This window comes from Triplophysa rosa, linkage group LG9 (genome assembly GCF_024868665.1).
Source record: "Triplophysa rosa linkage group LG9, Trosa_1v2, whole genome shotgun sequence".
NCBI lineage: Eukaryota > Metazoa > Chordata > Actinopteri > Cypriniformes > Nemacheilidae > Triplophysa > Triplophysa rosa.
Window position 1 is genome coordinate 11,763,716 of NC_079898.1, and position 16,784 is coordinate 11,780,499.

General features: G+C 41.1%; 1 protein-coding gene across 11 annotated transcripts in view; it reads right to left on the minus strand.

Annotated features, from left to right (window-relative positions):
• Positions 1–16,784, minus strand: part of kiaa1109 (KIAA1109 ortholog) — a 55,009-nt gene that overhangs the window by 3,593 nt on the left and 34,632 nt on the right. For 2 of the 11 annotated variants that reach the window (XM_057341822.1, XM_057341819.1), the window contains 31 exons: positions 16,136–16,233; positions 15,871–16,056; positions 15,617–15,785; positions 15,329–15,540; positions 15,023–15,221; positions 14,868–14,927; positions 14,387–14,613; positions 14,022–14,240; positions 13,264–13,394; positions 13,050–13,173; positions 12,828–12,943; positions 12,682–12,751; positions 12,368–12,418; positions 10,228–10,460; positions 9,932–10,135; positions 9,559–9,739; positions 9,254–9,437; positions 7,567–7,728; positions 7,348–7,487; positions 7,049–7,247; positions 6,273–6,476; positions 3,780–3,956; positions 3,541–3,678; positions 3,237–3,452; positions 1,808–1,958; positions 1,562–1,719; positions 1,276–1,465; positions 987–1,201; positions 620–871; positions 323–541; positions 36–230 (listed from right to left, as the gene is read on the minus strand). In XM_057341822.1, coding sequence (XP_057197805.1) covers positions 36–230; positions 323–541; positions 620–871; positions 987–1,201; positions 1,276–1,465; positions 1,562–1,719; positions 1,808–1,958; positions 3,237–3,452; positions 3,541–3,678; positions 3,780–3,956; positions 6,273–6,476; positions 7,049–7,247; positions 7,348–7,487; positions 7,567–7,728; positions 9,254–9,437; positions 9,559–9,739; positions 9,932–10,135; positions 10,228–10,460; positions 12,368–12,418; positions 12,682–12,751; positions 12,828–12,943; positions 13,050–13,173; positions 13,264–13,394; positions 14,022–14,240; positions 14,387–14,613; positions 14,868–14,927; positions 15,023–15,221; positions 15,329–15,540; positions 15,617–15,785; positions 15,871–16,056; positions 16,136–16,233 — 5,280 coding nt within the window. The remainder of the gene's footprint in view (positions 1–35; positions 231–322; positions 542–619; positions 872–986; positions 1,202–1,275; positions 1,466–1,561; positions 1,720–1,807; positions 1,959–3,236; positions 3,453–3,540; positions 3,679–3,779; positions 3,957–6,272; positions 6,477–7,048; positions 7,248–7,347; positions 7,488–7,566; positions 7,729–9,253; positions 9,438–9,558; positions 9,740–9,931; positions 10,136–10,227; positions 10,461–12,367; positions 12,419–12,681; positions 12,752–12,827; positions 12,944–13,049; positions 13,174–13,263; positions 13,395–14,021; positions 14,241–14,386; positions 14,614–14,867; positions 14,928–15,022; positions 15,222–15,328; positions 15,541–15,616; positions 15,786–15,870; positions 16,057–16,135; positions 16,234–16,784) is intronic. The other 9 variants (XM_057341825.1, XM_057341824.1, XM_057341820.1 and 6 more) reach the window with 9 other exon arrangements.

Sequence of the window (16,784 nt, forward strand, 5' to 3'; positions counted from 1 at the left end):
ATGTACCACACGTGTGAAATGAAAAAGAATCGTACCACTGAGAGAAGGTTCCTCTGGATCCTGTACATGGATGGATTTGAACTGGAGTTGCATTTTGGGAAGGGCAAAGATGGTCTCGGTTTCGTGGTTGTAGCTGGAGGAGCCTCTGAAGCCACTCAGAAGACTGGAGCTCTTCGCCGCTGCTCCGCTTTCTGAATTATTCCCATCCACGTTCCGTAGCAGGTTCAGCTCTAGTCCAAGTAAAAACATCAAATGAACAGGTACAATGAACAGCGATCATAAACCGAGTGTAGTATTTCCTTTGGTGCCAAGTGATGCACACCTTCTGTTCTCATGGCAGTGACGTAGTTGAACCATTCTTTGACTGTGGCCACCCCGTGCGGTGGGTTTTCGTGTCGCCGGCGGGTAACCTTAGTGATGGTCGCCATGGGACTCTCCAGCGCACCGCAAGGCTTGGTTACCATGGTGTTATGACCCAGGTGAAAGTCAAGGGTCTGAACAATGTACGTTGATTCATCACTGGAACCTACACAACCAAAACCTGTGATTTATAATCAGCTTGATGAAAGTAAGCAAGAGAGAGAGATTTCACAATGCCAATCGTATCAAAGACACGCACCATCCTCCCAGATCTTCTGTGCTTCAGTCCAGAAGGCGATGTTGGGCTCTTCGAGGTGGAACAGCACCCAGGATTTGGAACGGAAGTTGGGGCCATGGAAACAAGCCAGTGTCATGTGGTTGCCATGGAGACTCATAGAGCCGCCCAGTTGCACAGCATCCTCCGGGAGAGGCATCTGGAAGAGGGAGATGTGACATCCCGCCACCATCTTCAACACATTGGGCCAATGCCTGTGATGAGCTGCATCCATATCTGCGAGAAAAAGAATGCATGCTTGTATTTTCAATAGAATATCTTCTCTTTACACATGTGATGAAAATGATTGTGATGCAAGCCAAATAAAATACACAAACACAAGCACACTAACAGAGTTCGGCTCCTTTGTCTGTGTTGATGACGGGGGTCTTGGGAGGCACATAGGGCACCGGACCCCAGGTGGACAGTGCCCGCTTGCTGGTGTCAAACTGCTGCGTGAAGAACTCCTGCAGCTTCATGCCGATCTTTATCAGATCAGGAGTGGTGGATCGGGAGATGATCACCTGGAATATGTCCCACTGCAGGTCTCCGTGCACAAAGATCTCACTGGAGGACACACATCAGACCATCACTTTTATGTTGATGTTAGTAGTCTTGGCAGGTCTTTCGGTTCTGCTTACCTTTTCTCAGATAGATTGGCCTCAGTGGTGCAGAGGTTCACCTTCCACTCATCTTGAAGCTGGAGGTCAGCATTGCTAAAGATGCCCATCAATATGCTGGAGCCCATATAGTCCAGCCGAGCCTCTGTGGAGCCCATGGTGATCTGGATCTTGTGGCTGGGCTGCTGATTTGGATGCTCTGAAATATGGGCTAGAAGAACCATCCGGTGTTAGACATCGAGGAGAAAGTCTCATTTAATGAAGGATGAATTGAAAGATGGAGACTGAAAAGGAATTGTGTACTTACAGACCATCTCCAGAGTGTTGACATCAATGTTGCCACCCACCACACCTCCTTTGGAATCCAGTTTGGATCGACCGAGTCCAATAGACATGCTGATCTCCCGATCTCGGTTACTGCCAACTGACAGACGGCCCTGACTCTTCAATCCACTCGTTGTCCAACTGTTTACAAACACACATCAAACAGAGATATTTTACAGTTAAACCATTCATCTGTTTAGATAAAGTTGTGTGGTGGTAGAGTACGCACGTATTGTTGCCCATCACGTTGCTCATGTTCATCTGGACGTTAAGCTGTTTAAGGTTGATGGCAAATACAACCAGCGTCTCCCACGGTGACCCCAGCTGTGCCGCTGCTTTTCCATTCCGGAATGATGGGGTCGAGGTCTTGATGACCGAATCTGTCAAAATATATTGTTATGTAATATATTTTAAGGCACATTTAAGACATGTATCAGAATTTAGGGCAGTAAAATGATTAATCGCATCCAGAAAAAAAGTTTGTTTACATAATACAGTATTTGTCTGTGTGCTGTGAATATTCATTTCGTATTTATATACACATACATATATACATATTTAGGAAATACTTCAATATATTTATATATATTTACCAATCATTTAAATGATATACAATCGTGTATTCGTTTTTATATTATATATTTTTCTTAAATGTATGTGTATGTGTTTATAAATACAAAATTAATATGCACAGTGTGCATTATGTAAACTCAAACTTTTATTCTGGATGCGATTCATCGCGATTAATTGTTTGACAGTGTAATTCTATTGGTTAACCTGGCAACATGTGACCTGCGTCAACATGAATATATTAATATTTTCTTTATTTTGTGCTTTTATCACTCTCGCAGGATTCAGTTTTCTTATTTCCTATCTTAATCAATAAAATTTAACAAACAATAAAAATTGTTTTATTTGACATCTATATAATTTTTATTCATTTACATACAGAAAGTTCACTTAAACCTTGAATACTGTCAATATTTTTAACAAAATAAATTGTATGGAACATCGTTAGTGTTTTTTAAACAAATCTGATATTTAATTCTTTCCAGTGTTTTTTTTTTTTTTTAAGTTGCCAGCCAGCGCCAGCATTTTTATGATTTTCACAAAATTCGAATGGCTCCCTGAATATTTTATTCTTTAAATATATAAACATACAATGTATCAAATAAAAGAATAGAGGCTCTTTTAAACAGAAAAAAATGTTTTATCCTATCTTCATTTGTTTTTTATCACCTCTCAAATATGGATAGGTTTCTTCAAAAATACCACATTTTAAGCTGAGGTAATTGCATTTTTGTAAAAGACTTTGCAGAGATCAGATTCAGAACGACGATACAAACACACACAGTATGTCCTGCTTTTAGATCCATTCATGCTGTACTGTTTTTATGAGGGGTAACAGCACCACCTACTATAATAGACAGAGTTCAATTTCAGTTTGATTTATATATATTTTTTAATATTATCATATTGTGAACCAAGTATTGTGTATTGAATTATGAAAAGACCATATCATTGCATCCCTATAATAAACCCACAATTCCATGCAGTTAGCACTGAAGATGCAGTGTGACTCCTATGAGACTAAATCGACTTGTTCATAATGACCCTCGACAACACAAAACGTGTAAATACAGTGTGTGCATGCCCACCTCTACGCGGCGCTGAGGAGTCTGACACGCTGCGGGAACGTCCTGTGGCTGGAGATTTAAGGTGGGCGTGGCTTGCTGTGGCATCACTGAAGACTGAGGAGGAGGGATGCTGAGTGGTCTGGCCGTCCCATGTTCTCCAGTACGCTTTACGGCTAGACTCAGGAGAAAGGTGCTGGGCAATGCTCTCCACGGAGTCTGGTGTGGCAGGACCTGATGCTACACACATTCACAGCAGTTATCATCAATAAGGTTTCCAGCATTCAAATGCAGAACATCTGCATTACATTACGAGTGTAAGAGTAACCTGGTAGGTTAATGGTCTGGTCTCCTAGAAACAATCTCCTGGCAATGCTCCGACGGTACCAAGCTCGTGGGAACGCAAGAATCTCACTGAGACGTCTCATGTCGTACTTAAAGGAAGCGGAACCGATATCACACACAGCTAGGAGATCACAAAGCCACACATGTATATAAATATATATGAACGTGAAACATTGATTCAACCAATTCGATTCTGATGCATTTAGATAAAGAGGAATTCACCTGAGATATTGATAAGAGTTGTGTCCATCTTCCCACCCTTACCGGCAAGTAAGGTATCGATAAATGCTGGACATCCTGCCCTTCTCATTCTGGACAGACTGACTTTGACAAACTCTAAGTTAATGGAGAGAGAGTCTTTCCTGCCTGTGACTGAGGAGGCCTCGTCCTCAACCGATCCTAAAAACAGCCAATAACATGCTTGTCTTATAATGCTCATCCATATCAATAACTGTACAGTGATACACCCTAAACGTATCCATCCAGAAAGCAAAGATAATTGATTATATATTAAATCATTGTCAAATTGATCTCAATGTTGATTCAGCATTAAAGGTCCAGTGTATGAAACCAACGGCTCACGCCACACTCCCCTTCCCTTTCGACGCACTACGGTGGCTAACACAGGAATACGATTAGGGCTGTACGATTTGGCCTAGTATCAAAATCTCGATTAATTAAACATTTTCTCTCGATTACGATTATTGAACTGACATGGTTTGTACTGTAAATATATTTTTTCTAATTAAACATTTCTTATTATTTTAAAATAATCAAAGGAAATACAAACTATTTATGGTTATTTATTGAACATTTCGAACAATACACATCTTTGTGTTATTTTTTGGGAACATTGCCTCTGCTGCAGCTGAAGACGGTAGAACAAATGCAACACAAATCAGCAAATCATCTGTCTGCATGTGTCCTGAGGTATAATGGAGTACTTTAGGACCCTGGAGACACGTCCTGCGGTAATAAGAGCTGTCGCATGAAAGAAACAGACGGAGTTGAACTGAGTTTTTATAGTTGAACGGAGCTTAAAACTCACCAGTCTGTCTAAAGAAATACTGTATGTACAAGTAAACGTGTTTCAGTATATCTATATTTCCCCCAATACGCACATTTTTGGACTAAAAGTACCGCGATCACTAAACGGGAGGAAGAATATTTCTCAACTATACCCGTCTACCGTGCATACTACATTAACATGAAATATTTGATTTCAATCTGAATTTGATCACTTAAAAGTAGACATTTTAAGCTTTCTTTAGACATATGTTTCATGTTTGTGTGATAAGTATTTGCGGAGTTTTGGATCAGTTTAGTGACGCGTTTCAGAAATATTGGAGTGGAGACAGAGACGGCTGATAATGTGCACAGTTCATTTTCTTTATTTTACAAAATCACGTTTTGTGTACGCACGTAAAAGTAGACCACCTACAGTTTCTAACACTAATGTGTGTACGCCCAGAAATAATGCAGTATTTTAAGTCTCTTTTGCTCTGATAAGAAAAAAGTGAGGTAGCGGCACCCGTCGACATGGATGTTAAAGGGAAAGTAATCGAAATAACCGTTGATTAGAGGTCCTAAATGTCGGTTTCGGTTACTTTTCGATTAATCGCCCAGCCCTAAATACGATGTCGTCACGTTTTTGCGTCTTTGCTGAAATGAGATCACATTTACGAAATGCGTTCTGTAGAGCAGTTTGTCCGTTTAGGGCTCCTGTAGAAACAACATGGGGACCCGCGGTGTATGTAGACAGAAATAGCTCATTCTAAGGTAATGAAAACATAAGGCTTCATTATGTAATGTCTTTATACACCTCTGAACTAAGGTTGTCACGGTACCATAAACATGTCTTACGATACTATACCAGCTGAAGTATCTCGATACCAAGTAGTATCACGATGCTGTGCCATATAATTCAAATCTATACAAAAAACACAGATTTAGATTAAACATTTTGTATTTACTATAGTAAACAGTATTATACTTTGCACTAGAATATGTTGTTGTATTAACTGTAGTAATTGGATACATTGTAGCAAATACATTTACATTTAGTCATTTGTAAATACTATAAATACTGTAGTATACTTAAATATTTACTATGATAAGACTCAAAAACACTAGTATCTATGAGTTTTAGTAGTTTACTGTAGTAAATACTAAAGTACACTAGATCATTTTTCACGTAGGAACTAATTCAAATGTTGGACAAATTTAATTGATACAGCAGTCTTTATAAAGGGAAATATTAGGTTTACTTTAAATGCAGAACTAAAACGGCCAGTAGGTGGCGTCAATTTTCCACGGAGTTAGTGAATCATTTAACCAACTTGTTCAAATCGCCAATTTGAATCATTAACTCGTCCTAGACATTCAAAACACACATTCATTTTGGAGATAAACACAGCAAAAAGGCAGATGTAAGTGTTCAAATAAATATTAATGCGCATATGCAACATTAACTACGGTACTACGATACTACTGTTTCAAAAATAGAGAGGCATCGCGGGTATTTTGAAGCTTTAGCATCGCGATGCTACCGTGGCACCGGTACACCGTGCAACCCTACTCTGAACACATAGTTATGTATATTATATTGCATTTCTGTCAATAGATCCTCCTAAAAATTACACACTGGACCTTTAAATAAATGATCTTTGCTATGAGAGAATGTTTGTGAGTAACGTCTCTGTGTGAAGCTCTTACCCAGTGGTCCTGGTCCAGGTGGGAGACCAGTGACTGCAGATTTTTGTTTGCCAGCTCCGTACGGGTGGAACACATAAAGAGAGAAATCTGACATACAGGCAGTGAAACTCAGACCCGATGAGTTAATGGGCGGGCCTGTTAGATCTGATTGGCTGCTGTGGTGTCGACTCCGCCCTAGGGGACTGCCTAACCCTGTGGATGGGCCTGAGGGGTGAAAGGGGTGAAAGTTACCATTAGAATTGACTGGTGTGACCAAAAATGTACAGTATATGACAGTACGGTCATGTGTACACAAATGCATTTTTACCTGAGGCAAGTAAATTGTTCAATTGTGTGCCAAGGGGATATCACATTTAAAAGAAAACAACAGCTGGAGAGGTTTTTTTCTGGTCTCCAAGAGGTAAAATGTCAGGTTGTCCAATCATAGTCCAGGAAAGCCAGGACAAATACCACACTTATGGCACTTATTATTACTAATGACACACATAGCATTGCCAGATATTTCATATTATGGCAACCAAAGCTGAAAAATGCTTTGGTGGACACAAGACTTGAGAAAATTTTATATGATGATAATTGTATATAATCCTTAATATAATTATTTATACTGGAAAATTCATAAATTAGCATTAAACGTGGAATATCTAATTATCAATCTAAAAGACTCTACATATCACAAAACATCAATGAACCTCATAAATCAAAGCACGGTTTTGTCCATTTACTTCATTACAAACTCAAGTAAACTGAAATAAAATTCTATAGGACACACAAACCTTTGCTTCCAGGCACTCTGTTGGCATTGTGTACTGATGGAGGTGTAGAGGAGGGTGTGTGCTGGCCGTCAGCCGGATGGGCGGAGCTAGTGGGCTCAAGCTCACCCCTATTGGACGAGAAGACCAGTTCTAGAGAGGGAAGTTTCAGCATGCACTCGACTCGAGACATAGGCAGACAGCTGAATCGAATCTGGGATGGCTGTGAACAAACAAACAAACAAACAAACACAATGAAATGAACCAGACGCAGCTTTGGAAAGAGCACGAGCATACTGGAATGTTGTTCAAATCTCACATACCTGCACCCTGACATATACCACCACATCCACAGGGAAAGAGGAGTATGGAGATGTAGCAGAGGACACAAGAGACACCTGAGACTCCTCCAGAGGTTCCACAGAATCAAAGTGACCTACATCCTCCTCAGGAACATTCAGAGCTACACACACACACACACATAAAGTATTACATCTGTTGTCATTTATATCATTCTGAGGGATGCATTAGGGCGCACTCACTGGTGTAGTTTCTGTCCACCGGCGTGATGGGAATGGTCTCGAGGGCTTTCTCAAGGAAGTCCAGCAGACATGGACTGATGACCATTTCCTCTGGCAGTGTTTGCAGGGCTACCCACGCATACAGTTTAGCCGTCTTCACCCCTACACCTGCCTTACCTTTAGCTGCTCACAGGGAAAAAAAACACACAACAGCATGACTGTAGGAACCACAGACCTAAACTGACTTTTCATGCAATAAAAGCAAGGAGATTCAAACAGCCCATATGGCAGCTAATGCAGCGCCAGCATGCATGTTATACGCATGACACAAAACAGAACAGCTCAAGATTTTTCCAAGCAAACAGGCATAAAACAATAAATGATAGCAACAGCATAGTAACATTTTCCAGTTTTTACTATTATGCATACTGTTTTTCATTCTACAGATTGAATAAAGAAAAGACAAAGTTTCCTTTATAAAATATTACAAACAATTAATATTGATAGAGAAAGCGTCTCACGGCAAGCAATTTCAAGTAAGCTGAGAAAAAAGATCCACTGGGAAACAGAGTATGTGAGCTTTATCGAGTGCAAATAGAGCAGGAATCTCATAGTAACACCGTGTCTACACCGGATGCGGCGATGGCGCGATGCGACATTATATTAAAAACCATTATAATGTTTAATTTTGTCCACACCGGACGTGGTGCGATGCGGCGCGACAATCCCATTAGAACAAGCCGTGTGTCACGTCGCATCGCGTCCAGGGTAGACACCGTGTAGGGAATGTATATTTATTTAGTCGAAAAATATGTTTATTTTAAAAATATGTTTTTCTCTCAATCCAAAATCAGTCTGATAATGCGCATTAAAGGGATAGTTCACCTTGTATTCACCTTCAAGTCATTCAAAAACTTTATGACACTTTCTTCTGTAGAACACAAAAGAAGATATTTTGAGAAATGTCTCTGTGGTTTTGCGTCAATACAATGGAAGTCAATGGGGACCAATGTTGTTTTGTAAACAACACTCTTCAAAATATCTTCTTTTGTGTTCCGCAGAAGAAAGAAAATCATACAGGTTTGGACTGACATGACTGTGAATAAATTATAAAAGAATTTTCCTTTTTTGATGAACTATCCCTTTTGATGAACGCAACCCCCCTGCGTCTCAATTCGCCTACTTAAACTATGCCCTAATAGTAAGTACTGTTTTTGGGTTGGAAAAGTGACGGTTTTTGCCTGTGATCCTTAAACTCAAACATTAAAATACAACTCCTTTTGCATTTCAACAGTTCTTCATTTATTATTTGTCATGTAATGTTTCCTGCATAGTTTCATTGATTGACTCAGTTACGCATCATGCATTTAATTGATTCATTCTGTGTAGTGCATCTAATCTCCGCCCTCTCGCGGTGGGTAGTGGGTAATTTCAGCCGTTTGAGTGTGTATTGATAGAACGTATAGTATTCAAACTGGGACTGGAGTGGAGTCGGACTGGAGTGATTACAAGTGGGAGCCGGGCTGTTGCTCGACACACACTCTGTTGAGAAACAGTGGAAAAGATCCTGGGGAAATTGTAAGCGCTGCTCAGTGAACACTGAGCTAATCATGTAGTACACTGAGCTGAAAAGTGAGTGCCATGCTCCAGTGAAAGAGAGCATGCAGGAAGCCAGCAGAGGTGGAAGACACATGAAGAGATTGTGTACCTGAGGGGAGAGGAGGGGGATGGGGGCAGAGGAGTGGGTTAGTCTTGCCAGGGCCTGTGGCTGGCGGTGCTGGTGCATCACTCATACCATACAGCTTGGATTCTTTCGACAGGGTTCTGGGAAGTGAGGAGCCGCGTGACGCGTTGGGAGATTCTGTTTTCAGCATCTTAGAGTTGTAGTGAAGCTGCAAACAGAGAGAAAGAGAGAGAGAATAACATCAGGCCTTCATGATTGTTGCTTGCTAGTTTGGATGAAATGACCCAAGTGATCCAAGTGTTTGTGTTTTTAACCCCATTATTTCAGACCTTAACATCCACTCCAGGAATGTAAAAGACAGTGGTCTCGATGTCACTGGTCTTGCTCTGCAGCGATGTGGGAAATCTCTTTGCATTTAGCAAATGAGAGCTGGAGGCAAAACCTGGCTGCAGCTTCCGTTTCTTAGGAGGAGAGTCCTGGTCCAGACTCCTGGAGCTCCGTTCACAACTCCTACACAACATCGAGACCGAATATACAAACTTTATGCATATAGAAACACTTTACATGCCTGATCAACACTCAGCCCAATCCAAGTCAAAAAAGTATTTTCGAAGGACCAGGAATTAATGTGTTTAAGTAAATGAGTTCAAGTCTGACTTTTAATAAAACACATAACAGATGCGAGCTGCCAAACGGCTTTACCTCCTCAGCGCAAGATCTTCATGTTCAGTCGGCTGGGTGCTGGGGTGCAGCACACACTTGCCGCTGTCGATCTCAACACGGACGTCCAACTCAAAGTCAATGTTCCGTTCACTGGGCGGAGCTAATCCTCCACGCTGAGGGGACGTGGCCGGCCAACGCTCACTGAACAACGCGGTCAATCCTGTTGCTTTCCTCTGAGAGCCCCTGAGAAACACATAAACATACAACTGTTCAGTTCAGGGAGCATTTGCAATAGTTTTTATTGAATACACAGCATGTGCGAATGTTGAACGCACCCTGGTCTGCGGAAGTAGCTTTGCGGTCTGTGTCTGTCAAACTCATCGTCCTTATCCGAATCTTCTGAGGAAGTTGAGGACAGGTCTTCACGGCGACTGTCGTCAGGCTGGAAGGGAACGCTTGGTGAGAAGACTGCGGGTGTGCCAGGAGCACTGAACACTGAGCATGATGGGTAATGGGCAGGATCATCAGTGGTGACAGACAACAGGTCCATCTCTGTCTCCTCCGGGAACTTCAACAACCAGCGAGAGCCAACAATCAGAACATCTGTCTGTGCTTCTATCCATCTATTCATCCATTCATCTCTCCTAACATATTCACTTCTATAAGTGAATTATAACTATATACTGTCAGTGAATTTCACAACATGTCCAGGTTATACTTATAGCATTAAAGGGACAGTTCACCCAAAAATAAATATTCTGTCATCATTTATTCACCCTCGAGTTGTTCTAAATTTTTATAAATGTCTTTGTTCTGATGAATACAGAGAAATATATTTGGAAGAATGTCAGTAACCAAACAGTTCTTGGCCACCATTGGCTACCATAGTAGGAAAAGCTACAATGGTAGTCAAAAGTGCCCCAAAACACATTCTTCAAAATATCTTCATAAGTGATTAACAGAACAAAGTAATGTATAAAGCAATTTCTCCTACTGTGGTAGTCAATGATGGCCAAGAACTGTGCCTTAGAACCATTTCCTGTTCAACAGAACAAAAAAAGTTTACAAAGAAATGCTTCTTACTCGATGGTGGCCAAAAACTAGGTTACAAGCATTCGTCCAAATATATTTCTCTGTGTTCATCAGAACTAAGAAATTTATACAGGTTTGGAACAACTCAACGTTTTTTTGGGGTGAACTGTCCCTTTAAGACAAAGTCTACTTCAAAGACCATTAAGATTTTCTTTTGCACTGTGATTTTTTTTATATACAGTATAACATGACAGGTTTTGTGAGATTCACCAATATCCTGCTATTCATGGGATCAAAGGGCACTAACTACTCTACTGGGTCAATTCTAAGGGTTTGGGTTAGTCCTTTAAAATAGTCTGGCAAATGCATATGTAATAATGTCTCGACTTGAAGATAGCTTGAACTAAACCTGACAAAGCAGATCTATGATTCACAAAACAAAAATCCCTTCATCCATCTGTCTGTCATTTACAATTATTTCCTCAACTGGGCATCTTATTAAATGGAGTTTAAATGGAAAAACTCAGTTCAAGGCCAACTCTTTTAGTTATATTCATCTAACCATTTCTGTAAGTATTTACAATTGTATCTGTTGGCTGAAGCTCATATAACCAAGTTAGCACTCTGAAGAAAACTCCTCAAAATTCCTTTTCCCAATAGATGAGTTCCACTAAGACCCAGAGGAGGAGAGAGGGATGAGAAATGAAAAGATGGACAGATGACAACATCATGAAACAGCAGCAGGGCAATGGATGAAGATCAAGATCCATCCATACATCTCAAAGAAGCAAGAACTGTTCGGTCAGACCAACAGCAGCTTCAGCACATAGAGGGCCTCATTCATGAAACATTCGTAAATATACGAGTAAATTCCGAGTAATTTGCGCGTAAAACAGACCTTACGAAAACTTTCCTCCGGATTCACAAATCAGACATCAGATTTGATAGTAAAATGTGTATGTTAAAGTCCCTGTAAACCCGAAAATTGCGATCTTTTAACTTCCATATTCTGATGCATAAGTGAAACGGAAATTCGAATGAGAAAAAAACGGTGGCCGTGGCTTGCGTTGTAAACTGCAAATTGATTGGATGTATAATATGATACGAACATTTTATTGAATCCTAAAATTGATGTTAGAATGACTTTACGAATGATTTACACAAAAATTTGCACGACTTGTGTTTCATGAATGAGACCCATGAAGTGTGTGAGTATTAGTGTGTACAAGTCAGAGAGAGAGAGACCTCATTCCACCTTCAGAGATGTTGTGCCTTGATAGAAAGTGACGGTTTAAAAGGGTGTCAATCATAAGAGTTGACCTGTGATTTTTGATTGGGTTTTAAAAAGGCAGATTCAGTCTCGAGATGTTCATGCACAGATGAGTAATAGAAGAGAGTCATAGATGATTCAGAGATTTGAATCAGATCGGTTTTCTCCGGTACCTTAAATACAGAGTCAGCTGGACTTGGGGTGTCCAAAGCCACACTACCCGTCTTAAACACAAACAGACTCATAAAAACCCATCCAAAAATAAAACTGATATTCAGCACATGACCATGAAGATGTGTTCAGTATAGTGTGCTCTTTGAATAGGTGAAGCAGTAAAAGCACAAAGTGTGTGTGTATGTGCGTGGAGTAACCTTAACCTTATTCATTTCATTCAACAAAAATGGAAATAGGCAATAACAAAGATGAATACGGCAATGAACGAATGAACAAATGCACACAGTCAAGCACACACAGATGTGCACACTACCGTGTCGATGTTGAAGGTGACCCGTGGTGCTGGAGATGCTACATCTACTTTGATGTCTGGCAGGTCATCCCTGCAGATTCAATGAGTCAATGAATTAACCGAGGATGCTAATGTATGCGTGAGTAATTATGTGTCTGTGTGTGTACCTGGGTCTGTCGGTTCTCTTCATTGCTGGTCTGCCTGTTGTTGAGATGCTTTTGGACCTGCTGTTACTGTAGCTGGGCTTATACCCTAAACCCCACTTATCCTTCAGCGACGCCGCCTGAAATAAAACAAGCATTAAAAATATTTAGCATTATACCGCTGCAATGAGATTGATTTATGAGCTGTAATAAGGCTGTTATAAAGCTGAATTACAGCCGTCTCACCCGCATGCTTGAGCGCCGTAGTTTTTTGCGCACGTCCCTTCGGATATCATTGACGGCAACAGATTCCAACTGCTGATAACGCTGGATTTCCTGGTTTATAGTGCCTTCACTTGCTCCCAGTTTCCTTAAAGTTTCCAAATACAAGAATTTTAAGGATTTTCTTCATGCAGAAAACAATTAAGGTGCTCAATAATGTTTGAAAGTTTGTGCTTACTTGAGATCATCTATGACTTTTGCCTGTTCATTGAGCTCTCTTATGTCCACCAGGCGCTTGGAAAATTTTCGTCCACGAGCATCGATTATCTGGTTGCTCATGACTGCCTGTCTGCGCAGGTCCACAGACTCCTGTATGGAGGACATTACTGTTAAAACTGAGTGTCTAAAATATAAGGAACACTCAGGGTTGGGCGGTATGATCAGAATCGTGCCATGTTTTGAAAACCAACCATGGTATTAATACATATCGCAATATGGTTAGATATAGATATCAAATTGTTGCTGGAAATTCCACAATACAACAAAACGGTCATATCGCCCAACACATGCTTTAAAGGCTGTTCCTAAATCACACAGACTGTAAAACACAGTCCAAAAGAATCATTCCAACACATCAGACAAACAAAAATCACAACACCACCCAACAAACCAAACTGATTAAAGTTCAGCCAATCCATGAGAAATGCATAATTTGACAATGAAACCAGATGATTTGGTCGCTCATTTCTCATGGACAGGAATCAGACAGGACTAACAAGCAGCAAGAAATTTCGGAATCCAGACTCCCTCTACATATTTCATTTGCTCAAAACCAAGGCAGAGTTGTCGGCACAATTCAACAAGGGTTTAAGAGATTTGACTAATCTAAAGAGCAACTTCCACCCTCAGAGCATTAAAACAGAGAGAGAGAGAGAGAGAGAGAGAAAGAAAGAAAATGTAAGCAAACCAAGCAAACTGGAGCTGTAAGGTACATACACAGCCCCAGGATAAGGGCCTGGGATGTCTAGTTCGTTCTGCACTGGCAGTGGATGACAGGCGAACACTTCTCGACTTTAGCCGAGTGATTGCGGATGATGGAGAAATACTACGAGACTCAGAAGGTGAGGGGGGTGGGGAGCTGAGGCTAAAGCCCAGAATGCTTTTCATCAGCCGCTTCCTGAATGACAGTCTGGGACTGAGTTCACCTTCAGCACACTGTAAACATGGGCCGGTTGAAAATAAACACAGATGCACGCAACTACACAAACATTTAGACAGATATAAATAGAAACGTTAAAGCTAACGGAACCAAATAACAGCTCTACAAAAAAATATCAAACAAAAACAACATAAGCTCTGACCATGTGAATGGGGGGAGACATGCCGTCACTCTCATCCTCGTCTGACAGGTCAACCATGTTGACAGAGTTAAGGTCTGTGATGTCATCAGTGTCCTCCTCACCCGTCAGAGAAGTGAGCGTGTTACCCAAAGCGTTCAGACGCTTGCCGATGTTGGGGTCCATGTGCACATCAATACCACACATCTTCCACAGAACGTTCAGGGTCCATGTCCCTGCGCTACTGCTATCTGATGTACAAAAACATTTGACATAAAGTGTTACTTAGGTTCAAAAACATGGATTTCAAATCGACCCCCTTTAATAATGATCAGTGGTTTTTTGGGTGTATGTTACTCCATCATATGAAAATAAAGCGTCTAAAATCTAAAACAAAATGTAATAACTCTCCAACAGATTCGACTGTTCATCATGAACGCCACATTTTATTCAATTTAAGTATAAGGGATGTACACAGCGTTTTGCTTTGCATTTGGTTATTAACCTGATGAGGCCTGGCCTGTTGTTCTAGAGCAAACTTCATAAGTCCCATCAGGCACGACACCTAAAAAAACATTAAACCAAAGACACATTTAAGCTTTTTCAATCATTATCAGAGTTTTATTGGGCCAACAATAGACATGAATGAAGGTTACTCACAGGCATTCATAACAAGGTCGCCTCTAATCTCTGGTTTCCAGTCATCCCAAGTTGTCTCAAAGCCTTCAGCAAATCGAATGCAGAAGTTCTTAAAGTGGCCTTTGCTAACCAGAGACTCAGAGGAGCAGGCTGTTATCAATGTGCTCTCAATGGTCAGCACCAGTGCCGAACCATTGTCCACATCTATACTGTGATTGACCTAAAAATACAGCAAAAAGGGGAAGAAAGCAATTAACATCAATCATTCCTACCATTAAGAGTATTGAGAAGTACTGTAAGTGGTGTGTTCCGGTGAGCACATATCACCGGTGTGGCGCTGGTAATTGGCAGACAGATGCCCAGGTCATTGACAGTGAGCTGGAGGAAGAGAGTACTGAAGGCCTGGACGCTGGTCTGCTGTATGGCTGGAAGTTTATCCACCACCTCTTTGGTGGCCATATGAATGTCTGAGTTAAGAGCCAAGCGTTGTTCCTTCCAGTTATCATAGGCAGCCTTATAATTCAACCAGAACAGCACAGCTACAACACACAAATACGCAATTACAAACCTAGCAACATCAAACAACAGCCAAAAACTCACAACCCGTGGACTGACCTCGGTCAAAAGCCACTGGCTGGGCAAAAACAATTGGACGGTTGAGAGTAATCAGGACCGCCTCTTTGTCAGTGCAGCCGCTGATCTCTTCCTGTAGAGCGTTACGCAAGCCGATTCGTGTGCGGAAGTACGCCACCTGGTGGAAATCTGACCCGGCCTCCTCATACACCTGCAAGAGACAACAACGAATAGGTGGTATCATGCCGAATGAAGTAAACCTGATTTGCTGACTTTTTGCTGACGCCAGAACGTACCTGATGTTTGACGATTTGGCCCAAAGCAAGGTTGAGATCCACCTGACACTTGCCAAACAGCTTCAAGTAATTACTTCCTGTGGGAGTGGTCTTACATTGAACCCGATTGGACAGTTCGAGCTCAATGCAACCCGTCTCAAAGCGCACCGCCCTCATGGAGGGTGTGGTGGCTGTCATTTGAATCCCCTGCAATACAGAAAAACACATTTCACTACAAAGTCCTTATGTTCACGTTTAAGAATAAAAACACAATTTAGGACGATACCTTAAATGTCAGGTTAATAGAATACAGGAGGATTTTAGGTTTGTCTCCATCTGCTGACACATCGTGTTCATTCCAAAGAGGGATCGGCTGTTCAACTCCTACAGAAACACAGGGGACACACAAATTGTCTGCATGAAAACTATGATGATGATTGAATCAGAAAAACAGAGACGAAGAGTGTCAGAAAAATAGATGAAGAGGATGTAAGAGGAAATGAAAGAATCTTTAAAACAATAAAAGTTGTTTTTGTTAAGCTCTGCTCTTTTGATCAAAGCAACTTGCTCTTCATTAGTCATAGTGAAGTACTGAGGAGAAAGTGGAATAAACACTATACCTGCGTCGTAGCATTTCATTTAGACAAAAGATAAAACGATCTTAAAGGAACAGTTCACCCAAAAATAAAAATTCTGTCATCATTTACTCACCCTCAAGTTGTTCCAAATCTGTAAAAATGTCTTTGTTCTGATGAACACAGAGAAAGATATTTGGAAAAATGCTTATAACCAAACAGTTCTTGGCCACCATTGGCTACCACAGTAGGAAAAGCTACAATGGTAGTCAAAATGGGGCAGTCGTGGCCTAATGGTTAGAGAGTTGGACTCGTGACCAGAAGGTTGCCGGTTCGATTCTCAGGGCCGGCGGGTAACAA